The sequence below is a fragment of the Salvelinus sp. IW2-2015 genome, linkage group LG35 (assembly GCF_002910315.2).
Source record: "Salvelinus sp. IW2-2015 linkage group LG35, ASM291031v2, whole genome shotgun sequence".
Taxonomy (NCBI): domain Eukaryota; kingdom Metazoa; phylum Chordata; class Actinopteri; order Salmoniformes; family Salmonidae; genus Salvelinus; species Salvelinus sp. IW2-2015.
The window spans coordinates 17,994,378-18,009,982 of record NC_036874.1 but is presented as its reverse complement, the minus strand read 5'-3'; the positions used below and the strand labels follow the sequence as shown (position 1 = coordinate 18,009,982).

The following is a 15,605-nucleotide window of genomic DNA, read 5'->3' as shown; positions in this document are numbered from 1 at the left end:
GTTGCTCTATGCTTCAGTTCATTTCGAAGGGCACAACATCGCCGACCTGTATCGCGGCCTTCGTGACGCCTACGTGTCAGTTTAACGAGTCATTAGTGAAATAATTCATCACTCTTCCTGTAATTTCTGGCCAAGGGGGCGGCTACACCACACCATCAGGGTCCGGTGTCTTTAACTTAATTAATAATCAACAGAAAGGCTTTTGGAAATGCTATCAGTTCCTCCCCAGGAACACACTGGGGGCCGTGTGACGCCAGTGTCAGGCATTATTTGATGTCTTCCTGTATGGCGTGACACAATGGCCTAAATTAAAACATACAAAATGAAGTTAACGATATGACAACAAACATGACGCACAGTGGGAGCCAGGCATGAAAGAATTGCGTAACATTCATACAGTATTTTTCATATAGTGTGTCTTTAGTGGTGTACATAAAAGTATTTTTTGTGGTATAGGATACACAGCTTCCATTTGCACAAATGTACCTACGTATGCATTGTGTGAGATAGTTATTAACTTCACACGACACCAATACAAAACTATGAAAAGAGCAAGTTATTGGAAATAGCAATGCCACGTGATTGAAGGCAGAAATCCCCTTAGACGATCAATAGACACAGGGGCTCATTTGCATAATTTAGGGTGAAAGGTCAATAATCTCAATGAGTAGGCATTGTTATAAACCGATTCGTTATTAGCATTTATTATAGCAGTTATTATTGTCATTCTCTAATTTCATTCATACAATTTGCTTTGTAAGTGAGTGCCTTTGTTGGCCTATAAACATTGATAAATTGTGATTTGAGTATTTTAATATCTGTTATCTAGATCTAAGCATTTTGGGGATTTTGCATGTTCAAGATGAATACAAATGAATCTATTGAGAATTCTCACTATGGTGAGATTACTGTAAGTGATTGAATTTGAAGGGAAATGATTTGAGGATGTGTATATCACATACTGTACATTTCACTGCATTCCAACAGAGTTCAGTTGAGGCCCCAATTCTGGCCATGTCCTACTGTTCAGAACATTTATATGAACAAGAATTGGAAATTGAGGTATCACTGCTTTTCAACAATCCCTTTCTTTGCCACAATGTGTTGGTCTACATAGATTTGTCATAGAAACGTATCACCACATTCATTTATTTATTGAATTTACTTTGTGAACTGATTGAGATCATATGTGAATCATTCATATCCCTATCGCTAAAAGAAAAGCAGATGACAGTAGTATAATGCCAATGTTCAATATATATATATATTTGTTTTGGTTAGTAGGCCTACAATCTGGAATGTACAGTTTGTTACGTACTGTAGGAATATCATTTCATGACTAACATTGTGAAGGGTATCGCTGTATTATTGAGACAACTAGAGAATTCTTTCTGGGAAGATAAGCATTTGATTTCGGGGTTGATTTTCTCATTCTGGTGCAAGTAAATCTCTGCAAATAAAACAAATACGTGGTAAATGAAACACTCTTTTTTTTTTTTGAGATGATACAAATGAACTGTACTTTTCTAGAGGAAGTATAATACACAAGACAGGTTGTTCTTTAGGTTCTATGCGACTGAGGCTAGATCTTGTTTAGTGTGAGTGTGTGTGTGTGTGTGGGGGGGGGGGTGTGTGTATATATTGATTCTCTTATAGCATGAGAAAGGAAGGCATTAGAAAATCCAATGTGGTTCTCATTTTTTTAAGAGTCTTCCTTTACTCAAATGCAAATATGAAGCTCAACACAATCAATAGGGGGATTGTAAGACTTTGTATCGTTGCATCCACTATCTGGCTCAGCAATCTTCGGCATGCAAACTGAAACCGCTAATCTCACATATTACCTCAAAAGAGGTATTCCTGCTCTCTACTGATTCTGTGAAAGCCACTGAGCAATGTATTTAGCAAATTATTGAGCAATTACAAACTCTCCATTCTTAAAGGTCCAAATGCAGCTGTTTTTATCTTAACATGAAATCATTTCTGGGTAACACTTAAGTACCTTACTGTGATTGTTTTCAATTAGAATGGTCAAAAATAAACTAAAATAGATTCTTAGCAAAGAGCAATTTTCCAAGCAAGAATTGTTCTAGGACTGTCTGAGTGGTTTGAGTGGGAGGGGAAAACTGAAAACGAGCTATTATTGGCAGAGAGGTTAGGAACTCTCTTTCTTATTGGACGTAACTAATGTACTGCCTGGTGATGTCACCAGGCAGGCCAAATCTCCATCCCACCAAAACAGCCTGAAATTTCAGGTGGTCTTTCCAAAACAGCTCTTACACTAAAAGGGCATTATCACAGTATTATTCCAACCTCGTAGTGTGGGAATATATATACAATCATGTTTTTGACTGCACTGGGCCTTTAACAATTTCCAGATTCACTAACAGCAGGGCAAACGCACACGCCACCCCTTCACCCCAAACACACACACACAGATGTGTGAGGTACAGTCATACATGCAAACACCCGCACGCAGGCACGCACACACACACTTGCAATTCATATAAACTCCATAATCATACAAAATAAATAAAAAGCACCTGAAATGTTAGAACGTATTTTTTTTTATTATACAAGTCACAAAAGCTTTTCACTCAGGAAATTACATTATCTAATTTAAACGCTTCTCTTTTGCCGAGACAAACACTGTTTCTTATGATATCTAATGCTTGATGACATGATAGCATGGCCTGAACCCTCTACCAAGCACTTCCACTTGGGTCCGAGTTTAGCCTTAATCACATATCCCCGGACTCGCCAACTCCTCTTCCCCTTTTAAAAGCATTTTTCTCAAGCATTTAGGAGAGCTTAGGATCCTTAAAAGAGAGATGAATCGCTATAGGTCCAGCCCAAGCTGTAAGAGAGGGGGGTGAGGAGGAGGGAAAATAAGGATGCCTGCTGGGTTTAACAATGTTAGAATTCCTGTACCAATTACTTTTTTCCATTGCATTATTGCATTATTTTTCTCACTATCTCCCCCAATTTCCCTGTGTTACTTTTACATTTCGACTACCCTATTTATTTTGTACTACAACCGTCCCGTCAGGATGGCTAAGGAGCGGAGGACATTCCCAAAATGCCACCTCTCCATAACACACACACACACACACACACACAGCGGTGACTATCCCTGCTGCCTCCCTCCAAGACAGAGCCGGTGGTGATGATGTATGTACGCCACGTCTCAAACAGCTCCTCTCTCGGATCTCCCCACCAGGACCATCACACACATCCCCATCCGCACCTGCAGAGCAGTCCCCCACCAAGCAGAGCTCTCTATTTCACAGGCCTGGCCCTCACGCAGAGTGGTACAGTAATATCCTATCCTCTCTGACAGAGGGGCCTTTGTCACTGCATGCAGATGTAGCCCCAGCCCAAACATTAACGATTTGTTTGCATAAGCGTATGCAATACAGTATTCAATGACGGCCCTCTCTCCYGATYATTGTTTGTCACATGGCGTTGGCGAGTTCCTCTTCATCAAGGGGAATGATAGTTATTGTGTGTTTTTAAGTGCTCGGGGTTGTAATTAAAAGACAGCCATATTGGGGTGCCTTCTTCTTGGAAACATATTTGGCATGGCTGTGTGGGTGGTCCAGAGTCTTCCACTGAAATGATGAGAGAGGATTAAAACAAAAGCCAAACAAAGCCTCACTGAATGGCAAGTGGGGATACAGCCAAGGTTGTCACTGCTATCAGGATGTTCCCTCACTATATATCATCTCTCCTTTATCTCTTTCTTAATTCCATCCATCCACTTCAATATGTTTTCCCTCTCTCGTTTCGCTCGTTCATTTGCAAATGTTAAGTGTTAGCAGACACCCTAACACTGCGTCACATAAAGAGGTTTGCCATTATGAATGGCTGGAGAGGATTCACTTTAAATAGTTGTATTTCCAGTTGTCTGTGTGTGTGTGTGTGTGTGTGTGTGTGTGTGTGTGTGTGTGTGTGTGTGTGTGTGTGTGTGTGTTCTCCCTCACCCCTGGGGAAAGAGCTCTAAAGGGACTAGATGCAGAGGAGGCAGCAGTGAGATGAAAGCTTGTCACTGTTAACACTGTCTAGGACACGGGTAAGCCGCGCTGCCAAGGTCAATGGCACAGCTGTTCTAATTGTATTATGAGCTTGACATCGAGCCGCAGCCCCCTGGCAGGGCGAGGTAGGCAAAGGTTAAGTCAGCGAGCTCTATCAAAGCACTTCTAACCAGCCAACCTCAGGGCAAGTGGCTGGGAGGCCTGGGGGGGAGAGTGGGGGGGGCCCAGGCCAGGTCAGACAGAGGCTTGTTGGCACTGCATGCGATTCTACCTTTTCAGGGCCACCACACAATAGGGCCCTAAAGTGCTACATTGGACAACAATGTAAACTCCCCACAAAAGCCCTAAGCACAAAAAAAGTCAAATCAAGGCGGGATTTAAATAACTGATAAATCCCAATTAGACGCAGGCAGGAGGTGTTAACGCAGGCGAGAGCAACAGCATCATATCTGAATTGCAGAACCAGGAACACAAAAAGACATTACATACAAAGAGAAGACTGGATTCATCCAATAACCTTTAGAAAAACATCTACTATGGTGTTTTTTTATCCTATGAATACTTGATGCTATAGGTATAGCATCTCTTTGCTGTAGGCCTATGTTCTCTTGCTGTGTTGTGACTGAGAGGTTACACACAATCAGCCAAGTCAGCGACTAACAGAATGGACGTTAAGTCCTGACAGTGTACTGAAAGAGGATTGGACCCTCTGAATTCCTTTGTACAAAATACACAATTTTTACTTCAGGCACAGTAATCAATAGTGTTGCCAGTAGCTGTACAACGGCAATACGTAAACTGATCACAGTTACATCATACGTTTTGTCTGACACAAAGTGGTGTAGTTACTTTAGGTCGTATCGGTGGAAATACTGCATTGTAGGGTATCTTATCGAATGGTCTATCACTGTCTTTTGTCCAACGCTTGAGAAGGCTTCTCTCAGTGAAGCGCAGTCTGTCCTGACAACAAGCATGTCAGTGCATTCTTCCAACATTAGAAAGGATCATCCATAGCAATCGAAAAATTAAAATGCTAAGCAGTATGGCATTGGTAGTTCTCACACAGCAATCATGTATGGCGTGTGGTCTGTGTGTGTACGTGTGTGTGCGCATCTCTGCATACACATGTCTATGAGTGAGTGTAGCTGTGTCTGCAGCCAGGTCATCCATGATACAAGTCAGTATTGAAATTTGCCGTTCGAGAAACATGGGTGAACGTCTAATTCTGACGTGAGACTCTGCGAGCTGGTAGCAGCATGATCCGCAGACTATGTTCATCTTCATCTCTTATCAAAAGTAAAGACTTATAAGACAGAAGGAGAGAGGCATTCCACTCAACTCTATTTGCCCTAAGAGGAAAATATCCAAGCCAACATAACTGAAGAGAGCTTTCTCATTGACACAGCTGTTTGATATGAGAGAAGGATGTGTGACTTTTTCTTGAACAGGCCCATGACAGTAGTCTCTTAAGTATGCGTCACATCGAGTACCTCTTTTCTCTTCTTATTGAATTTATTGGAAAGACTGATTTCCTTCCTCCTCCTACTCACGTCAACCTCCCTTATAGTTAACGAGGATCATCTTTAAATGAATGTTTTCCTTTATAAGGTTATTAGTACCCTCTAAAACACAATAGATGGCATATGACAATCAGAACCACGCTGTTCTCAGCATATATGCCTGTAATCAATAGATGCCATTTTACTATCCCTGGTTCTTGACATATACAAGAGAATGTATTACTAACCTTATATACAGATTATACTTCAATGCTGGCTTTACTCTTGCAATTCATTGCTATAATAAACCAACAAGTGAGGCAAGTGTGATGTATTGTCCAATCAGCTTAGCTAGCTACATTACATTTTTGTGACACTGACTGCCCTATTCATATGTAACACATGGCATGGTATGATAAGACAATGCATAAATAAATGAATCACAACCCATGCTCAGCATTGTGACTCGATCACCCTACAATGTTCATATGGAAATAAGACTGTTATTTGTCCCTAGGGATGACATGACACTTTTTCTATTTTACAGGATCAGTACAATGGATGCTGTATGTGCTGGTCAGCGACGGTTCAAGATAATGACAGTTYTTTGTCGAGAATACCACGTAAGCTGTATGGATAGTCAATAAGAAATGCTGACTAACACATTACACTCTTCCTCGAGCTAATAGAAAGAGGGAAAATAATATGTTGGTAATTTCAGAATGCTGTTAAAATGACTAGAAAATTCCTTTGGATTGTGTTAGAACTTTTGGACGTCACCCATGGGCACTAGTGGACAAACACTATTTCAGCACAAGAAGAGAAACAAAGAGGGATTATAAATTATAAAACGAACAAGACCTATTGCATTAAACTTAAATATATTTCTATTATTTTTAAGGCATATAGGAACTTTTGCAAGCTGCAGATACTTAAATTGTTTTACAAATAATTTTGTAGCTAGATCACGATTCCTGAAATGTAAAATAAATAACAAAACAAACAATGTATGTAAAATAGTGAATGAATCTTTACTGAATAATGAATCATAGACAATTACCCATTTATGAATTTACATGCGCATTAGACTACATTATAGACAAATCACGGGAGCCTGACGTAAAACGCTATCGAAGATTTTGTATTCGATAAAAAAGGTTTGTTCAACATTAATGTATGCAGGAACATTTTTTATTTTTATTTTAAAAAATGTCCAGATAGGATATAAAAACAAACTGACATGCATTTTCGTTGTGTGTGCTTTGGGTGAAGATTTCACTTTAGTTTTCTAATTAAAAGCTTTTACACTCTTCAAGCGCATGCAGCACAGATTACCAGGAAAGAGTGACCCCTTTCACACGGCTAACCCTGTCAACTGATCGTGTAGACATAGGGAACTACAGGAAACAAACCAAGTGTCATACATTTATGTGAGGGAGTAAACAAAAACATTTCCATGACAAAACATGCTATTCACTTAAGCTATCGCAGAATATGCAACCCGCTCCTTTCAATGCCAGGATAGGCATCGACACTGGAAAATAACCTACCGTATGCCAACATAAATGAATAAAATACTATATATTGTCCTCTTTTATGAAGAAAATGTTATACAATGTATTGATGCAAATACTTTCTCAAATTCCGAAGGCATAAATATGATGTAGAGCGTGGTATGTTCAACATAATTACATTGCTTGCTATTTTAAATGTTTACATCGTGTGTGTGTGTGTGTGTGTGTGTGTGTCTCTGTGTGTGTGTCTCTGTGTGTGTCTCAGAGAGAGAGAGAGCGCGAGACAGATCCACACAAACTGATGAGGTTGCATTTAAAGAAAACACATTTTTGATTAATATAATATTTGAACGCATATTAAAATAGTTTCAAACTGTATAGTTTTCCTATCAAGAAACTATCGGAGTTTCTTATGAACCATACTCTGAAACTGATAGCTCACTTGCACTCGTATAACGCAGTAGGAAATGTATTTGCATGTAAAAACTAAGACACGTATAAAATTGTGTTGTGGGTGTTATCGAATTAACACTGTTAAATGCCAACTTGAGGCCATTGCATTTGCTTGTGTTATGTTGCTTTGTTAGCCAAAATCACAACCAACAACGTTAGGCTATTAAAAGTGCCTTCAAAAGTGTTTTTGATAGTAGCTTAACGTACTCTGAATAAAGATTGGAATGTCACCAAATGACTATCTTGTAGTTAAACAGGTAGGCTAGTTCTTGGATTAAGTAAATAAAGAGTTCCCAACCCTTTTGGAGGTTGCGTTGGGTTTGACAACATGATGAAACCGGTGGAAGCGATAAGGAGAGCTATAAACATAAGCAAAGCAAACCATAAGCAAAGTGTCGCAGGGACCACGACATATAGGTGTACGAACACATTCTATTTTAAGTCAAATGACCGAAATGATAAAGTTTTAAAAAACAGCCTTTTCAACACAAATTATGTCCCGGTCAGGAGCATGAACAGATGCCTTCTTGTATTCGGAGAAAACAATACTTGTGTTAGACATGCGTATAAAAAGATTGTCCCACCCGCGCATAGAAGCATGACTTACCATTTTCGGACACCACCCCGGCTATTGTGGGATCCTCGTCCGACTTGAGATGCTGTGGCTTCGCTTGCTTGCGACGGGACATGCTGCTGATACGCTGCGAGATGTTTCTGCTTTTTGCAGATACATCAGCGGCGACCGAATGGAAAAAAAAATGTTCACAAATAGTCTGGTTGCAAAAATTACGGGAATTAGCTGGTGTTGCTGTTGCGTGGATTGCGCATGTCGGTATATAATTATGATAGTGAATAATGCATTGCGATTAATGGTACTGTGTGAGGGGGATTGGCTGAAGTCCAGCGGACACACACTGGATATGGTAATGAGGGACAGACTAAGCAATTAGCTGCTTCACTCTCAGACTATCTGTCTCTCTTCTCTTGCTATCCACCTCCTCCAACAACACACAAAATCTCGTTTATTACGCCCAGCATTCATGGGGGTCTACGTCGCGGAAGGTCAGCTTTTCTCCCTTTCTACGGAGCTTTGTTTCACTACTGCTGGAGAGTCATTGACGCAATTCTTTTCTTGTGTGTATCCCATACTTCAGCCATGCTTTTAAGTAGTATTTTCCACTTGGGTTGTGTACTTCTGATAATTTAGATGACGGAATTCGAACAGTTTGCCTCAATGCTCATACTTTCCATCCATCTTTTCTTCCATCTTATTTAGGCTAGATAACTTTTGTCCCACGACTGAGTACGTCCTGTGAATGTGGCTGTGTGCATCTGAAAGTGTTTTTAATGTCCCTGAAGTGGTTCAGTCTTTTTTTACCTTCATATAATTGACAGCATCGTCATTCAAATCACCTCCTTGCCGTTGGACATCAGTCGCCGACACCCGCTAGAAGCGGATGGGACGGATAAAGTTTTTGAGGYTGGTTGTGAGTTGTTCCCAGTGCGCCTTTATGATGCAATTCCGTTATAAAGGGGAATTATAAAAGTTCGGTTTGATTGCCAGCGGACAAGCAAGGAACATACTCGTTCGAATTGCCACTCAAAGTTTGTTTTGCGTCTTCTCAGAATCCGCGCGCCTTGTCGGAGTTATGAAGTATGAAATAGTTCCTTGTCTCTATACGCACCTAATCGTTTGTATAATGAGCGTTTATAAAAAATAATAATAATAAAATACACCCCAACTGGCGCTGGGTGGCTAGATGTGGTCTTCCCCCTCGTGGTGCTTTGCTCCCGGCTGCGCGTTTGTCTCGAGCTGCTGTCCAAAGTCCCCTCTCTTCCGTCAGTTGCTCAACCAAAGACCCCGGTCCTTTCCAAAGAGCTTTAGATGTTTTTTCGGATCGATCTACGTTCTCATATGTCGGACAAGTCGGACAAGGCTTCGACTTCACTTGATGGTTCGTAACAGGAGCACTGCTTGGGAGGTTTGATGTAGCCGTTGTTGCCCTCGCCTTTAGCTCGGTGTGTGGGGACTGTGCTGTGTGTGAGAGAGTTAAAACCTTGGGCTAGGTTCAGCCCATTGCGTTGAGCGACCGCTAGGATGTACCACACCGTTACTGTTTAAGTCATACGCTTCACACTAGGCTATGGATTCCACGACGGAGCGATTTGATACCATATAGACATATATTTCCAAATATCAACCATCGGAATCATCGGTTTGTCTAAAGTGTAGTAAATAAAATTGATCTAAAAATGGGTCTGTGACTTTATGTATATCTAATTTGATTCCGTGTCCCTATAGCTGCTAACATTAATTTATTGCGAACAATGTGCTCTATATTTTATCATATAGGCCTAATTTTTATTTTTGTACATAACGTGGAAGAAAACATTGGAAACAAAAGTGTTGACACAAAGAGTTAATTTGTATTTCATTGTACATTTGACTRCGGTGATGCTGTGCTGGAGGCCTACTTCACCCCCTTTTGGTGCAATATTAATCAATTTTAAAAAGAGCGTTATTATCCACAAAGAGCGTTTATTTGCAGAAGTCTACAATTCCATTTTTGGTGTGCAACGTGTTTTAGTTCAGCTCCAGTTCCTGATAGGCTATAACAAACAACCAATAATGTAATTTCATCTGTGAAATAATATTAATGTGTGTTTTTTTCTCTTCCTCAGTGTTCACCTGTGTTAAATAAACATGCCCTGGCTACATTTTCTTGCAAATGGTGATTTACATTGTAGCCTAGTAGRCTACTTTGCAAAGGTGGGATTTGGGGCGGTTTGGGAGGGGTTCATTCGGGGGAAGGACTGTATGAGTGACAAACACCTGTGTTGACATATTTTGTCAATCCGTGCATGGCTTGACGTCAAGCATTTTTTTCTTCTGATTTTCAAAAGTCAGATTGTGTTAATCACATAGAAAACGGTAAGTAATAATTCGTTGAGTTATTTTTCATATCATAGTAGACTATCAGTTTGTTTCTCTTCCCTGATTCAGAAACGAACATGAATGAGCGTATCCCCGTCGTGCATGAATACCATTCTAACACTTGAATATTTCCTTACTGTTAAATTCTGTATAGCCCTTTATATATATCCCGCCCCCCTCACAAAAAAAAATGCAATTTAATCTTTCTCAACAATTACATCAATAAAAGTGCAGTTTTCCTATTGTCCCCAAATCAAACAGCAGCTTATCAACCAAATGTAAATACCTTAACATATGTCAGTTAACCTAAGCAATAAGATTAGAAACTGATGAGGTTGCGTTTAAAGAAAAAAACATTTTTGATTAATATAATATCTGAAGTCATATTAAAATAGTATCAAACTGTATAGTTTCTTGATACGAAATCTATCGGAGTTTCTTATGAACCATACTCTGAAACAGATAGCTCACTTGCACTCGTATAACGCAGTAGGAGATGTATTTGCATGTAAAAACTAAGACAAGTATGAAACTGTTGTGGGAGTTATCGAATTAACACTGTTAAATGCCGACTTGAGGCCATTGCATTTGCTTGTGTTATGTTGCTTTGTTACCTAAAAGCACAACCAACAACGGTAGGCTATTAAAAGTGGCTTCAAAAGTGTTTTTTTGATAGTACCTTAACGTGCTCTGAATAAAGCTTGAAATGTCACCAAATTACTTTCTTGTATTAAAACAGGTAGGCTAGTTATTGGAGCAAGTAAATAAAGAGTTCCCAGCTCTTTTGGAGGTTGCGTTGGGTTTCACAACATGATGAAACCGGTGGAAGCGACAAGGAGATCTACGCGTAAAACCATAAGCAAAGTTTCGCAGGGACCACGACATATAGACGTAGAAACACATTCTATTTTAAGTCATTTGACCGATATTATAAAGTCACTTCTACATAAAAACATAGCCTTTCTAACAAAAATTATGCCCCGGAAAAGCTTGCATTCGGAGAAAACAATACGTTTTGTAGACTTGGACATGCGTTTAAAAAGATTGTCCCACCCGCAGATAGAAGCATAACTTACCATTTTCGGATACCACCCCGGCTATTGTGGGATCCTCGTCCGACTTGAGATGCTGTGGCTTCGCTTGCTTGCGACGGGACATGCTGCTGATACGCTGCAAGATGTCTCTGCTTTTTGCAGATACATCAGCAGCGACCGAATGAAAAAAAAAAAAAAACACAAATAGTCTGGTTGCAAAAATTACGGGAATTAGCTAGTGTTGCTGTTGCGTGGATTGCGCATGTCGGTATATAATTATGATAGTGAATAATGCATTACGATTAATGGTACTGTGTGAGAGGGATTGGCTGAAGTCCAGCGGACACACACTGGATATGGTAATGAGGGACAGACTAAGCAATTAGCTGCTTCACTCTCAGACTATCTGTCTCTCTTCTCTTGCTATCCACCTCCTCCAACAACACACAAAATCTCGTTTATTACGCCCAGCATTCATGGGGGTCTACGTCGCGGAAGGTCAGCTTTTCTCCCTTTTCTGTGGAGCTTTCTTTCACTTTTCTTTCACTAGTGCTGGAGATTCATTGATGCAATTCTTTTCTTGTGTGTATCCCATACTTCAGCCATGCTTTTAAGTAGTATTTTCCACTTGGGTTGTGTACTTCTGATAATTTAGATGACGGAATTCGAACAGTTTGCCTCAATGCTCATACTTTCCATCCATCTTTTCTTCCATCTTATTTAGGCTAGATAACTTTTGTCCCACGACTGAGTACGTCCTGTGAATGTGGCTGTGTGCATCTGAAAGTGTTTTTAATGTCCCTGAAGTGGTTCAGTCTTTTTTTACCTTCATATAATTGACAGCATCGTCATTCAAATCACCTCCTTGCCGTTGGACATCAGTCGCCGACACCCGCTAGAAGCGGATGGGACGGATAAAGTTTTTGAGGYTGGTTGTGAGTTGTTCCCAGTGCGCCTTTATGATGCAATTCCGTTATAAAGGGGAATTATAAAAGTTCGGTTTGATTGCCAGCGGACAAGCAAGGAACATACTCGTTCGAATTGCCACTCAAAGTTTGTTTTGCGTCTTCTCAGAATCCGCGCGCCTTGTCGGAGTTATGAAGTATGAAATAGTTCCTTGTCTCTATACGCACCTAATCGTTTGTATAATGAGCGTTTATAAAAAATAATAATAATAAAATACACCCCAACTGGCGCTGGGTGGCTAGATGTGGTCTTCCCCCTCGTGGTGCTTTGCTCCCGGCTGCGCGTTTGTCTCGAGCTGCTGTCCAAAGTCCCCTCTCTTCCGTCAGTTGCTCAACCAAAGACCCCGGTCCTTTCCAAAGAGCTTTAGATGTTTTTTCGGATCGATCTACGTTCTCATATGTCGGACAAGTCGGACAAGGCTTCGACTTCACTTGATGGTTCGTAACAGGAGCACTGCTTGGGAGGTTTGATGTAGCCGTTGTTGCCCTCGCCTTTAGCTCGGTGTGTGGGGACTGTGCTGTGTGTGAGAGAGTTAAAACCTTGGGCTAGGTTCAGCCCATTGCGTTGAGCGACCGCTAGGATGTACCACACCGTTACTGTTTAAGTCATACGCTTCACACTAGGCTATGGATTCCACGACGGAGCGATTTGATACCATATAGACATATATTTCCAAATATCAACCATCGGAATCATCGGTTTGTCTAAAGTGTAGTAAATAAAATTGATCTAAAAATGGGTCTGTGACTTTATGTATATCTAATTTGATTCCGTGTCCCTATAGCTGCTAACATTAATTTATTGCGAACAATGTGCTCTATATTTTATCATATAGGCCTAATTTTTATTTTTGTACATAACGTGGAAGAAAACATTGGAAACAAAAGTGTTGACACAAAGAGTTAATTTGTATTTCATTGTACATTTGACTTCGGTGATGCTGTGCTGGAGGCCTACTTCACCCCCTTTTGGTGCAATATTAATCAATTTTAAAAAGAGCGTTATTATCCACAAAGAGCGTTTATTTGCAGAAGTCTACAATTCCATTTTTGGTGTGCAACGTGTTTTAGTTCAGCTCCAGTTCCTGATAGGCTATAACAAACAACCAATAATGTAATTTCATCTGTGAAATAATATTAATGTGTGTTTTTTTCTCTTCCTCAGTGTTCACCTGTGTTAAATAAACATGCCCTGGCTACATTTTCTTGCAAATGGTGATTTACATTGTAGCCTAGTAGRCTACTTTGCAAAGGTGGGATTTGGGGCGGTTTGGGAGGGGTTCATTCGGGGGAAGGACTGTATGAGTGACAAACACCTGTGTTGACATATTTTGTCAATCCGTGCATGGCTTGACGTCAAGCATTTTTTTCTTCTGATTTTCAAAAGTCAGATTGTGTTAATCACATAGAAAACGGTAAGTAATAATTCGTTGAGTTATTTTTCATATCATAGTAGACTATCAGTTTGTTTCTCTTCCCTGATTCAGAAACGAACATGAATGAGCGTATCCCCGTCGTGCATGAATACCATTCTAACACTTGAATATTTCCTTACTGTTAAATTCTGTATAGCCCTTTATATATATCCCGCCCCCCTCACAAAAAAAAATGCAATTTAATCTTTCTCAACAATTACATCAATAAAAGTGCAGTTTTCCTATTGTCCCCAAATCAAACAGCAGCTTATCAACCAAATGTAAATACCTTAACATATGTCAGTTAACCTAAGCAATAAGATTAGAAATGACATTCTTAGCTTATATCGTTTTATTTCRTATAGTGCACCTTGTTAGAGCATCCTCTGTGTTTGCTATCAAGATAGGCCTACAGCTGAGTATTTTTCATTGCATTGGGCTGGGTCTTTTCCCCTGTGTCTAACATGTAGTGAGATACATTTTCATTGACAACAAGGTCATCCAATGAGCAAATTTGTAAGAAATTCCATCATCCCCTTAGAAGTTATGTCCAAAAGGATGTTAGTATCTGGTATTAATAGATGCAGCCATGGGAAGACAAAATCAGCTATTGATAATTGCAAGGAGTATACCGCAGCTACTGTATCGATCGGCGTGTCCTCCATTCCCCTGGTATAGAGAGATAAGAAGACAGACTCTTTAGAGCAATATAATTTCTTTTGACCTATCTGCTTGCTACAGACTTATGATGAATAGCTAGAGTGGCTAAAGTCCTTTATCACGAAAGTTACCCCTTGATATAATATTGATTCTTTATAACTAGCTCGCCACACAAAAAATCAAACTGTCCACTTGGCCATCATCATCATCAATATCATCACAAAGGCAGAGGAATGAAGATCCCCTGGTGCCTTCTAAAGGGAGCTCTCACAATCTCCTCTCTAATCTTTACTTCGCTGATGATGAAAGGAAAAGAAGAGATACAAAATGCCATTTAATCRTGTACACACACACCTTGTGTGAAAGGAAGACACAATTGGATCAGTAGTATTGTCGACTGGAGAGGCTTATGTTGAAATTGTTAATTAATTCGACGTGCGTTTTTGATTGATGTAGCCTGTGGGCGCACGCGTCTCCATAAAAATCTCCGAATATTTTTTTTAACCTTTATTTAAAGAGGCCAGTCAGTTAAGAACAAAATCCTTTTTACAAAAACGGCCTACCGGGGAACAGTGGGTTAACTGCCTTGTTCAGGGGCAGAACGACAGATTTTTACCTTGTCAGTTCGGGGATTTGATCCAGCAACCTTTCGTTTACTGGCCCAACACTCTAACCAGTAGGCTACACGCCGCTCCTAAAGATGACAACACTGTTCTAGTTCAAACCTACCGTAACCTTCACCTGCGTGAGACTGGCACTGTGGGAGGCACTTGCCAAGTAACTTGGTCCACTCATTCATCACGTTAAAATAGCCTAATACCCTGTTCCTCCCGCCCACTCCTTCACCCAAAACGCCATTCCTGTCACCTTTCTTATGATGCAGTTGTGGACAGTTAAGTCGTTTTCTTTGGAGATTGAGTCGGATATTTATTCAATAAATGGAAAATTAGGATTGGTAAATGTGTAGTTTAGTTGGCGTTGGATTAAAAACATATGGAGATGATCAATAACACGAATAGCCTACCAAACAAATGCATCAAATATACGTATAACTATTTTGTAAACCTGATACGGAAATACAACTCTTCTGCCTTTT

The 15,605-nt window shown here is 40.1% G+C and overlaps 1 protein-coding gene across 2 annotated transcripts in view; it reads right to left on the bottom strand.

Annotated features, from left to right (window-relative positions):
- Nucleotides 1-12,983, bottom strand: part of LOC111959022 (sal-like protein 3) — a 21,541-nt gene extending 8,558 nt beyond the window's left edge. Inside the window, exon 1 of one of the 2 annotated variants that reach the window (XM_023980425.2) lies at nt 11,512-12,983. In XM_023980425.2, the coding sequence (XP_023836193.1) occupies nt 11,512-11,593 (82 nt within the window). In that variant the 5' untranslated portion in view covers nt 11,594-12,983. Of the gene's footprint in view, nt 1-8,107; nt 9,567-11,511 lie in introns of those variants that run through there. The other variant, XM_023980424.2, reaches the window with a different exon arrangement.
- Between the last annotated feature and the right edge of the window lie 2,622 nt (nt 12,984-15,605).